General features: G+C 44.6%; 1 protein-coding gene across 2 annotated transcripts in view; it reads right to left on the bottom strand.

Annotated features, from left to right (window-relative positions):
- The window catches only part of DENND5B (DENN domain containing 5B), a 109,961-nt gene that overhangs the window by 36,229 nt on the left and 60,772 nt on the right, over positions 1-12,960 (bottom strand). For both annotated transcript variants that reach the window (XM_004937901.5, XM_001235264.7), the window contains 3 exons: positions 6,196-6,383; positions 1,910-2,446; positions 338-569 (listed from right to left, as the gene is read on the bottom strand). In XM_004937901.5, the coding sequence (XP_004937958.1) occupies positions 338-569; positions 1,910-2,446; positions 6,196-6,383 (957 nt within the window). The remainder of the gene's footprint in view (positions 1-337; positions 570-1,909; positions 2,447-6,195; positions 6,384-12,960) is intronic.

The following is a 12,960-nucleotide window of genomic DNA, read 5'->3' as shown; positions in this document are numbered from 1 at the left end:
AGTGCCAAGGCTTGGTGTGGCTGGCGCTGGTCCCACTTGTGCAGTAAAGGGAAGCCCTGCTATGGACAGACTGGAACTGCCTGGAAGGGGATGAAGTGAGCTTCCTCCTGGGGCTTGGCTGGGATTATTAAGTGCACAAGAGGTCTTGAAGCAAAGATGGGGGTTTCTCCTGCCTTTCGCGTGTAAAAGCCCACTGAAGATTTTGCCTAAGGAAATAATGACACTGAAGAGCGCTGCTGAGGTAGCTTGAGCTTCAGCACTCAGATGACTGAGAACCTGTATCTCCTTGTGGCTGACACTGTACTTTTAAATATTTTATTTACCCATCTGAACGTACCTGCTTCCTTCAGAGTGCTGCATTTCTGATAATTGGATGTCCGCAGTGCAGGGGCCCTTACGTTATATAGCCTTATTTTTTCAATTCGGGAGTCAAAAACTCGCAGAAAAGGGTCCTTCTCTTCCCACTGGGAGATTATCTTGTTGTCTATGAAGGTTGCAAACATCTGTGTCTCAATGAAGTGTGATAGGAATGGCAGGTAAGGCTCAGGTTGGTCCGAGAGGAAGGAAGCCTGAAATACAGAGCAGAGCATTAGTGCCACGCTCACGCCATGCCTTGACATGTTGAGCTATCCTACAATGAACTGGTGCAGCAGCCATCAGGGAGGCTTGAGCAAGGCTTCCCTACCAGAGAAACACCCCTCAGAGAGGGCAGAATCCAGCTACAGAAGTGTTTGTCTCATGTACCACCCCTTTGGTCACTACTGTGAGGAAGAAGGAGCTTTGCGACAGCACAAGTCATTGGAAGCAGCTGAAGGAGTACCTGTGCTGCCAGCTTTTGCAAAGAAGTCTGATGGCTACTGCCTACAGGTATGAGCCATAGGCAACCCATATGTGCCTCTGCTCTGCGCATACCTGCTTGCTTGCAGAGGTGCCATGTATATTTAGAGGTGCTCAATGCAATTCAGCTGATGTGCTTTTGTGAAATTAAATGGGACAATTATTCTCGAAATTCCAATTAAAATTGAGTGTGTGCCTAAATCTCTGAGTTTTGAAAACTCCCACCTTAAAAGCCCACTTTATTATACATGTACTAGCAGAGCCTGCATAAACAAACTGCTTCTGAATGCCACTCTTCTCAACACTGAAGTACAAACAACACCAAGAAAAGACATGGCAGCTTTTCTTTTTTATGGTCAAAAGCTGACTGAAATCAATATTTAGTCTATTCCTCACCATTTATCCCTCTGACATTCTCCTCAGAGTAGGACTTGTATGTAGAAAAGCTGATAGCTAAAAGCATTATCTGCTTTGAAAACTCATTCAGGAATAATAGTTGTGCAAGCTCTCAAACATTTCTCATTCCTCTTGTTAACCCACAGTCTACTTATTTCCCCATTTCTAATCTCACCTTCTTTTTCACTGTGTATGCGCTACAGTGGAGCCATAACAGTACTCTACTGAGATAATAACGTGATAACCTTTTGCGGAACTAGACTACACGTTAACAAAAAGCCCTACTGTGAGATTAGGAAACAAGTAAAATAGAAAAGTGGATTCTCTATTTGTCTTGTGTGTGTACCTCTCCTATCAAAAAAGGAAAGGAAAAAAAAAGTCGCTTTTCCATTGCTGCTGTTCAGAAAACCCACAGGACAGCCCCATTGGCCAGACAGCAGCACATCTGTGGGGCTGGTACCCACCAGGACAGCTCTGAGTGGCTCAGTGGACCCACACCAATTTACTTTGGCAGACAGCCTGGTACCGCGTAATCAAAGCAAATGAATCTCTCAGGGAGGCAGACAAAGAAGGGAGGATTAGAGAGTATCTAGGCTACATATATATAATATAGCTATTGTCCCACACCTCCCAGAAGCACTTTCAGGTGTCAAAATAAATACAGAGCAATCTTTACTTTGTCGAAGTTCTGCATTTGTTCCCTGTTGGTCAGCCATGACTCCAGATCGGGGGCAGCCTGGATGACGAATGCCTCGTAGTCTGCAAATAGCTGTGTGAAGCGGTTGGCAAACACCTCACGGAGCTGCACGTTCAGTTTGTAGTCCCTCAGCTCCACTTCCTCACACTGCAACTTCATATCCTTCTCTTTTTCTGCAAGGGGAGCTGTGATGGTCATCTTCTCCATCGTCACTCCTGTCCTCTTGGCAAGAGCTTGCAGGCGGGCGATGGTTTCGTTGCCTTTCAACAGCTCGTACATGTTGAGGGCATTGCCAGGGATGTTCCCATTCTTTTTGTCATTCACCAAGTCGCTAAGGACCAGGTTCTTGAGTTTGGTGGCACTGTCGCTGCAGTGCAGGTTGCCCTCCGGAGGGATCCCAAACTGCAGGAGGACCTCGGAGATTTCCTGGATAAACTCCAGCTTGTTGGGAAACTGAGGGAATTCCTCTGGCAGCTCGATGAAATGGTTATCGATGTCCACGAAGCACAAGTTTGCCTGAAATATGAAGAATGGTTTCAAAATAGACACTCAGCACTGAATTAGCTTCCTTAGCAGCCCTGTTTCCCCAGAGTGTGTCCAGACAAAAGGATAAAAGCACGTATTTGCGAGAGACCTAGTGTGTCTGAAATCACTAAGAGTGACTTCAGTAAAGTTGAGGACCAAGTGGGTCACAGTGATTTAATGTATGAGTAAAGCCTCCTCAGTTCATTCTCCTGGGATGCACAGATCCCAAGCTTCCTGTTGCAAAGCCTCCACATCCCCTCCCAGCACAGCTAGGGGTGCAGCAGCAGTTGGGATGTGCAGCACCACTTCCCAGCTCGTGTAACCACTAGCTGTGTGAATCACCACATCCCGAGGCTGTGTTCATTTTATCAGGAGCCTCTGTAGGAACCTCTGTAGTTACTGAGAAGCAAGGATTTAACCAAGAAAGATGATGATGGAGTGACGATACACAAGAGGGTCCCACGCAAATCCTTAAATCCTTTGGGATCATAGAATGGCGTGGGTTGAAAACGACGACAGCGATCACCAAGTTTCAACTCCCTGCTATGTGCAGGGTCGCCAACCACCAGACCAGGCTGCCCAGGGCCACATCCAGCCTGGCCTTGAATGCCTCCAGGGATGGAGCATCCAAAGCCTCCTTGGCAACCTGTTCCAGTGCATCACCACCCTCTGAGTGAAAAAATCATGATAAAGATCATGCCTGACTACACCTTGTTCAAGTGGGACCAAGCCCTATTTCCCGACTCCCCCCATCCCTCTGCTTCTGGCTTTTAATCTTGGAAACTGCTCTGCCTGAGATATAAACAGAATGCTCTCAGACAGCTTTTCTGTGCATGGAGATGGATCTCAGCCCATAAGATTAAAGCTAAGAGGAGACATGAATTTAGCAGAGCAGATTCTAGCAGTCAGCGGGGGGAGGGAAGCACCCTACATAAAAATTAATTACATTGCAAGTGCACCCTTAGGAATAATAGCAGGAGGAAAATCAGTAACCGATCTTCTGAACTGTGGCTTACATCCGAAATTCACCGAGTGCACCATGCTGAGTAAAATGTTAAAGCGACTCAGATTCCCAGGGAACTGAGCCCTGATGGGTTTCACTCCGGCTGCAGGCGCTGATGGGGCAGCAGGAACAGGTCTGTGTTAGTCTGACTCAGCCACTGCCACGGCTCCTCTGGCTTCTCTCAGGCACGTTGCCTGCTCTCTGCTTCTCACCAAACCCCGCAGGCTAACCTGCAGATTTTGTGAATGGAAAGGATTTGTTTTTCTCCTTCTCTGAAGAAGTTAATTTTCAACAGGGCAATATATTCCATGGCAAACGTGCTTATAACGTTTTGTATATTTCAGGGATGTGTTTGACATTAATAGCACTTTGCATAAATACTTAAGGGGTATTAGGATTCATTCGGTACGAGTGTCCCTTCAGCTTCATTTTTCATACAAAATTTGGACTGTACCAAGAAAAGCATTCCTTCATACAAAACGATTTGCTTTACTCAACTGCACAGCCATTAAAGAGTTGCGGATGTGTCGGTACTGTTCCTTAGCTCAGGGACTGCCTTCTTATCTACATCAATATTTCATTTCAAAGGCTTTTTAATTTCAGCTCTGCATATCATTTCCAACATTTGAAAAATGAGACTCGGATTCAGAAAACCCTTGGGGAATTGGTGTCACTTCTCTCTTCAAAAACATCTGATGATTAAAGTTAATGCAGAGAGATTAGTAACCTTAAGACAGCACGATGGCCAGTTGTTAGAATTTTTATCTCTGACATACAAATGGTTTATATTTAGACCGGGAGCTCGACAAGCCAGCCTCTGGCCCGAAGAATAAAGGAATGCTAAAGCAAACAGTGCTTCATCATGGCTTGTATGTTGAAGGATTATTTTTTAATTGTCTAGAGGAATTCGAGATTCAAGATTTCCCTGTTCAATACGTCTCCTTTCCCCCTCCCACATTTACTGGACCTGTGATTTCCATAAATGCTGGGCTGTTCTTTTCCACCCAATTATTAAACACTGTCACAGGGTGCTTCTTCACGCCCCACACTTACTGTTCTCTCACTGGAAATATTCAATTTGTTATTCCGGTGATACTGCAAGCCTATCACATTAAAATTTTAATTTAAGGAAAATGACAGCTTAATCTGCTAACTAAAAGCATATGACTAATAACTTAATACAGCAATTATGTAACATTAACATGGTTTTACTAAAAAGCATAGCTAGATACCAGCTTCATTTCCAAGGCTGTATGAATTTTGTGTAATTGGGCCATTGCATCCAAGAGGTAAGATCCGATTTGTATTGTTACATGCTACCTAAGCCGAGAATCTGTCACCTCCACCCAACACCTGAAATAAACCTTAATTAGGAACCACATTACCTTTGCTCTGTGTTTATCCATCAGCTTCCACCCATAAGCTTACCCTCTTGCACTTACTCCTTTGCTGATGCTCCCACTGCCCGCTCAGTAGGAGTGCCCATTGCAGGCTCCTGCTTCCCTGCACAAAGTTGGGTGCTGCAGTGCTGAAGCTGTGAGATGTTGCAGCCATGCAAAATGTTACTCTTAGTGTTCTCACTCGTTTTAAGAAGAAACCCAAGTTAAAAGATACAGCTTGCTCAAGAGATGGGTCCTAAAGCAGTCACCATCTGGAAGATGGAGCAAGCTAGCAATTTCACAAAGATTTTCCACTGCAGAGAGTCATCAGTGGCCAGGTTAAAACAAGAAGTAGTTTTGAACACTGTGGTCAAATTCCATGTAGGAAAATCTCCATTTCACTCTACCACCAGTGACCTCAACACAGTCAGAGGACAACCTCTCCTTGCTTTCTTTTTTTTTTCTCTGGGGAAAGAGTGGTAGACAAGCAGATCTTATTCCAAAAAACCATTGCTGGAGTGAGCTTCTACATAGTTCACAGGCACAATATTAATGCAACTTTGGTTGACTTGAGGCCAGGAAACTGGTCTGGTAGTAGACCTTGACCCAGTCTGGAACACATGGGTTCACTTGTGGGTAGGACAAGGTGGTATAATTGTGGGTGCAAAACAGGACATGTTGAAAGGGTGACAAGGAAAACTTCACTACTTCTAGCTATTGCACCTGAGAACCACTTTCATAAAGACCATCCCAAATGAAATGCTTCTTAGCTCTGGGCCAATAGGACTTTGACACAAACAAAGTATAACAAAACATGGTGAAGTGCGTGATGTAGGGACAGTAGAGAAACTTTAAGTGTCACAGCAAGAAGTAGAAGAATTTAGAAGTCATAATTAGCTGCACCTGCTAAATTCAGAAGCACACAAGGGATGACACAAACAGCATGGAGCTGTGTCAGGAGGGGGGCAGCTGGGTGTTAGGAAAAGTTTCTGCACCAGAGGGTGGTGGACGTGGAACAGGCTGCCCAGGGCAGTGGGCATGGCCTCAAGCTGCTGCAGTTCAAGAAACATTTGGACACCACTGTCAGACTTAGGGTTTGATTTTGGGTAGTCCCACATGGATCTGGACACGGTGGTCCTTGTGGGTCCCTTCCAACTTGGGAGATTCTATGATTCTATGAAGGTCTGTGGAGAATTTCTCCCCTCCATCTCTCTCCTGTTGGAAAACAGAGCTTCTATGGAAACAGTCTTCACAGTACCAGAGACACTTCCTAGCACAGGGCCTGGTGTTTTCCAGCAGGGATTCACACAAACACCAGTTACGTGCTTCTGACCAGCACCCCAAGTGCAAAGACCTACCTCCTGTGGAAGCTCCAGCTTGGAGCGGTCGGTTCCCTCCTTGGACTGCAGCCCCATCAGGTAGGGAACCGGAGCATCCAGAAAATGCAGGAGGGAGGCAGGAAGGATGGGAACGTACACGTGCTGCCACTGAAATGGGAACAGCAGCGTCGTGATCCCCTCCGCCACCGTCATCAGGCGCTGGTAATCTGGGTGGAGGGAAAGAGAGAGACATTCAATTACCTTCCCGCCTTCCACTTCTGGAGTCTGGTTTACAAGGACAGCAGTGATGATACAAAACCATATTTATATGGTAAGATGCTCTTCTGAAAATAAGACAGTACTGAAGTATTTAAAAGCCTAAAGCATTACTTAATTCATCAAAACTCATTACTCCCAGGAAGAAATTGCTGAACATAAATAGTCGTATCTTATCTAGATCTATTCCATCATTCAATTCATTTATTAAAAAGACACCAAAAATTCTCTCTAACGTACAGGTTAATAATATTCTAATTCTATAAAAGGCGTACATTTTACAAGGAAAAAGGAGAAGGAAGGAAGAGAACTTCAAGGAAACATTGCAGTGAGGTTTTCTCACTTGCTCTTGCCAGCCTGTTTCTGCTGCACTCGCTGCTATTTCCAAGGCTGAGTGCATTTTCTGAGAGGCTCACCCTGCTTACACTCCAGCAGAAGCTGACAGTCCCCAGGCATACAAAAGGACTGTTTTAAGAAGAAATCCAAAGAGAAAACTATGGGAAATTCAGTTCTTAACACATTCCATATAGCTAGCACTTTATATTGTATTGTTTTCCCAAATTTGCATTTAATTCAGTAGTTTATTGCTTTGCAGTGTCACGGTGCAAGTAAACCCACCGTGTGCTGTCTTTCAAATTGAAATTTAATTAGGTCCAACTGAGCCACAAGAATATTTTATATTTCAGCTTTTGGATAAGAGCAGATTATTTTTCAAGGATTCAGCTAGCAAGATGTAATTCTGCTATCTACTTATTAATACAAATGAGAGAACTGAATTGAGAACAGAGTAAGTTAAATCAACCAATCAATCAATCACATTTGTATTAAAGAGATGGCTATCCTTATGGCAGAACTCAGACTGCAAAAGAGCCATCCAGAAACAGGTAAAGACACTCGGGTCTGGTAAGCTGTTAAAGACTGTGAAACCAGGTGATTGCTCCTGCTCTGTATTACAGTATCTTCTGCATTACCAGCTCCCCCTAAATTTTTAAGAGCACAGAAGTACACCTAGGTCCTTACAAGCATTAAATAATCATGAAGAAGCAGCACGTCTCATTTACCACCACTGGCTAAAGGCAGGAACACTGCCCTGTGCTATCACAAAAAAGAGTTGCTCCTATTTTCCTACAGCCCTGCTGCCTGCTTTTGTGTGGTTAGGATCCCAGCCTCCCCATTCCTGAACAGCCCAGCCTGACTTCCTGGCACACATCAGTGTCAGCCGAAGTGCTGTTATCTGACACTGCTCTGCTTTTAGGAGGTCGCTGGGAAGATGCACTTGAATAAATATGTAAATTAAAAGAGCAAATTGCATAATCCTTTCTCCTTCTTGCTAGCACCTCTCTGCGGAAAACCAGCCTCTATCTGCAGGTCAGCTGGCAGGGCAAAAACGCTTTTCATCCTGTCCTGCTAATAGCTAGTCATTCAGCCTTCAAAACCATTTTCATACATACAAGTCAGTCTCAAGGTTACACCTCGTAAACCACTCCCAGCTGCAGATCGGCCATTTAGGAATCTCTCCCTTTGAAATGGTATGTAATTATACACGTCCATTGGCGGTCTTGTTGTGGAGCATTTATACAAAATTAACTTACAACCTCTGCTGGTGCCTCAGGAATGATGATATTTTGTACACATTCCATAACTCTGAAAGTTGTTGAAGTTAAAACAAAATTAGTACAGAAAATAGCATGTCTTAATAGGCACAAGAGGACTTCAAGGTCTGCTCTGACCTACATGGTCATGTGAAAGGACAGACCTTCGTGGCAGGGTTGCAGGCATTTCTTTTGGACGAGGGCATTCAGCTCTGGAAATTCATGCTTTTACTGATCTATTTATTTTGATAATACTAATAATATTTAATAAGCTTAAAAGCACATGTTCTTTTTAACAATTTGCTATGAGGAATGTGGGTGATGACCAAATTATTAAGCTAATTGTTACCATTTAGCAGAACTTGTCAATTAAAAGCAATTAGGTATCCAGCAATTTCCACCGAAGAGAAGGAAGTTCAAGTCAGAAGAGGTTGGACACGCTTAAGTTTTCCTGCAAGGCAAAAGGCCTTTTTGACTGAGATTCTTGTACCTAAAGGCATTTGAGGAAAGCTTGTGTGGGTACTGAAGGCAACCTGGAAACAAAGGGATTAACCCATTTTCCCAAACCAGAGACAGAAAAAGGGGAGCAGAACAGAAAAAAAAGGAAGGAGGGAAAGAATGAAAGTGGGAAGAAGAATCAGATGGTGTGTGTTTGTGTCAAGGTGGAAGGGTCTCCTGGTCCTATGCCACCACCACTATCAGATGTCAATAGCAATCTCCAACTGAAAGCCAGGCTTTGCCTTCTGTTGGATGCATGACAACCTGGGTAGGAAAATGGTTCTCTGATCCTAACCCAGCCTTGAGAGCCAGAACAGGAGGTTAGATAGTACTCAGCAGCGCAGGAGGTGTGGTTGGAGAGAGGACTGCTTGTTGAGCAGAGCACACAAAATAGCCCTGTTTCCATCCACCCATCTGACATCAGGAAACACCCGGAAAAGATACAAAAAGCAGAAGAACAGTCTGGGTGTTATCCACAAGAGGTCACAAACTTGGTGAGGAAAGGCTCAAATCAAGGCAATTTCCTGAGGTGTGTAAAATCAATTCCTTCTTCCTCTCTTACTTCCACGGCTGTTTTTCTCTCTCCCTTTGCTGATTATACTTGCTTCCCTCACCCTGCCCTCCTGGGACACTTTATTCAACACACGCAACACTGGCGAGCACAGTGCTTACAAGTTCTTCAAGTTCAGAGTCAAATCTCTCATTTATACAAGGGATATCTTCCAAAAGAAACTGCTCAAGGAGGAAAATCCCAGGGCAAGTGGCCCCTGTGGGTTCTATTGCAACTGCTGCCTTTCAGCAGCCGCTTAGCAGGATTTGGCACAGGTCTGTCTCTCTCACTTAACCTTCCTCCTGTGTGAAGAAGAGGGCAGCGGAGCTGAGTTCAAAGAGCCTGGATCCAATGCCTTCTTCTGGCAGCATCTGCTGGGGGCCCGCGGCCAAATCTGCATCTCACTTCCCTGCGAAGGGGAAAAAACTGCAGTGCAGACCCACTGCAGCACGGGTCAGCAGCTCTGCTGTGCGTGTGCCACATTTCAGCATTGTGAAGCTGGGGAAATACTCACGGGGATCACAAGTCGCAGTGTAGTGCTTAAGCCGCAAGCCCAGAAAGATTCCTAGGTAATTATGGGTCACTGTTTCGTTTGGAAATGATTTCAGAATTTGAACATAAACTCGCTATAATGATTTTTTCTGACAGATTGGCAAATACTTGGACTTGCTGATTCTTCATAAAATAATAAAGGGCCAACAGCCAAGCAGGATGATATTACAACAGACACTGTGCGTGCAGAAATATATGTCCTAAAGAACTTAAAGTTCAAACACAGGCAGTGGTTGAAAAAAAACAAACCAGAAGAGATCCCATTTCTTTCATTTTACAGACTGGGTACAGAAATTCTGTGATGCAAAGCAATTCAGAAGCTCAACATAAAAATTGCTTCTCCTGCTTTATGAGGAAGTCTGAAATCTAAAAATCCTTCGCATGCTGCAGCAAAGCAAAACAAATATCCTTTGAGAAGGGAAAAAGACATCAGCGTTACCCTGCTCAAAACAGCGGAGTCTTCCCTTGTTCAGGTGATTCTTTCAAAGCTCGTTAAAATCTTAAGTCCTAACCAAACAGAAGAGAATTCCACCTGGGACTTTCTCAACTAATGCTCAATCACAGAATTTTTGATAACAAAACATATGCAAGAGCATATACACGCTTTCATTCAAACCAGAAACTGTATTCTTGCTGCCATCAGTACAATGTTATTTTAGCTCTGTTACATCTGTCTTCCTGACAAAACAACAACGCAGCCATCCTCCAACTATGTTCCAGCAACCTGCCAGACACAGCACAAAGCCTACAGCAGAGCTGAATTCTCAGCCTGGACTTTCTAAATCCACTGCAATGCTTGAAAAATAGGCCATGTCTCCTCTTTTTTTCTCCTTTCACCATTCTGTTTTATATCCAATTTGCAAGTACTTGGAAGTATTTGAAAAGCTGGGCTAGCTGGACGCCACTTCCCTTGCTCTACAGCTTTTTGAAGACATGAGTATAACTGCAACTTTGCAAACCCCCGTGTTTGTGTGTGTCCTGGAAGATGACAAAACACATCCATGAAGAGTGCCTTATAGAAAGGAACAAATCAAAATGAAGCAACAGTTTTAAAAAAATAATAATAAAAAAGAGAAAAAAATGAAAAATAATAGAATCACAGAATGGCTTGGGTTGGAAAGGGCCTTTAAGATCATCTAGTTCCAACCCCCTGCTATAGGCAGCTATGCCTTCCTCTAAACCAGGCTGCTCAAAGCCCCATCCAGCCTGGCCTTGAATGCTTCCAGGGAGGTGGCATCCACAACCTTGCTGGCCAACCTGTTCCAGTGTCTCACCATCCTCACAGTAAAGAATTTCTTCCTAATATCTAGTCTAAATCTACCCTCTTCCAGATTAAAACCATCTCCCCCTGTCCTGTCATTATCTGCCCTTATAAGAAGTCCCTCCCCACCTTTTCTCTAGGCTCCCTTCAGGTACTGGAAGGCCGCTATAAGGTCCCCTCGAAGCCTTCTCATCTCCAGACAGAAGTGTCCCAGCTCTCTCACCCTGTCCTCATAGGGGAAGTACTCCAGTCCTCTGATCATCTTCATGACCCTCCTCTAGACACAATCCAATAATGTGATGTCCTTCTTGTATTGGAGGCCCCAGAACTGGGTACAGTACTCCAAGTGGGGTCTCACGAGAGCAGAGTAGAGGGGCAGAATCGCCTCCCTCAACCCACTGGCCACAATTCTCTTGATGGAATCCAGGATACGATTGCCCTTCTGGGCTGCAAGTGCATACTGTGGGCTCATGTTGAATCTTTCATCGACTGACACTCCCAAATCCTTCTCCTCGGGGCTGTTCTCATGTCATTTTCCACCCAACCTGTATCTGTGCTTGGGATTTCCCTGACCCAGGTGCAGTACCTTGCACTTGGCCTTGTTGAACCTCATGAGATTGGCATGGGCCCACCTCTCAAGCCTGTCCAGATCCCACTTGATAGCATCCCCTCCCTCTAGTATGTCAACTGCACTATTCAGCTTGGTGTCACCTGCAGACTTGCTGAGGGTGCACTTGATCCCACTGTCCATGTTGCCTACAAAGATGCTAAAGAACACCAAACCCAGCACTGATCCCTGGGGAACACCACTTGTCACTGATCTCCACTTGGACACTGAGCCATTGACCGCAACTCTGTGAGTGCGACCATCCAGCCAGTTCTTTATCCAGCAAGTGATCCATTCATCAAATCTATTTTTCTCCAAGTTGGAGACCAGGATGTCATGCGGGACAGTGTCAAATCAATGAACCTTAATGAATAAGAGCTAATTCTTCAATGGGAAATGCCTGACCCAGCTTTAAAACACCCTTGTGACTAATAGCTTTTTCATATGCTACCTCTTCAGTCAAAGTATTACAAGCAATTGCTGCTCAACATCTACTTTTGTAATGAAGTATGGATTAGCTGAGTCAGGTATATTGAAGAAACTGGAAAATAAAGGTTACTGTTTTGCTTTGAGCTCTGTGTGTGAGTCACCAACAACCACGAGACCTATCTGGTGACTTGCTACCCTCAGATCTGTGATTCTTTATATATAGCACTCTGCAGATGAAAAAGGAAATCTGAAATTCACATCCCAGAGAAAGATTGTTTATGAAAGCAAAGGTTTTCAAATCAGAGCTCAGAAGATCCTTGGAAGCAATGCATACAAATCTCTCAGACCTCAAAGTGCCCTGAAAGCTTCCAAATTATAAATCACAGAATCGCAGAATCATAGACTCATAGAATGGCTTAGGATAGAAGGGATCTGAAAGCCCACCCAGCTCCAACCCCCTTCCATGGACAGGGCTGCCACCCAGCAGCTCAGGCTGCCCAGGGCCCCATCCAACCTGGCCTTGAACACTCCAGGGATGGCGTACCCACAGTTTCTCTGGGCAGCAGTACCAGCACCTCACCACATTCTGAGAGAAAAATGTCCCCCTAATATCTAATCTAAATCTCTTCTTTTGGTTTAAAACTGTTCCCCCTTATCCTATCACTCGTTCTCCCTTGTCCTTGCCCATGTAAAGAAGTCAGTCTTACTCCTGTTTATAAGCTCTCGTGTCTGACTTATACACTGAAGCGGTGATTGCTGACAAGTAATGTCAGGTGACTTTCAGGAGATGTTCACATGAAATGCATGTTCACTTCAGGAAACATTTATTTGCCGTAGGAATCGCTGTACTGCCTTCAGGGGACATGAGCAGCTTGGAGACACAGGCATGCAGCCTGCAGAGTTGCAGGGAAATGACCCAGGGCATCACTATCTTCCATCTCAGGCAGGGAGGGGTGGCACAGCATACAAGTTCTATGATCAAAGCAAAGCAGCAATTTGTGCAGATCTGAAAGTATGTGTTTTCTTAAACAGGGTGATT

The sequence above is a fragment of the Gallus gallus genome, chromosome 1, assembly GCF_016699485.2.
Source record: "Gallus gallus isolate bGalGal1 chromosome 1, bGalGal1.mat.broiler.GRCg7b, whole genome shotgun sequence".
NCBI classification, from domain to species: Eukaryota; Metazoa; Chordata; class Aves; order Galliformes; family Phasianidae; genus Gallus; species Gallus gallus.
The sequence above is the reverse complement of the archived record's forward strand: the minus strand, read 5'-3'. Positions and strand labels throughout refer to the sequence as shown.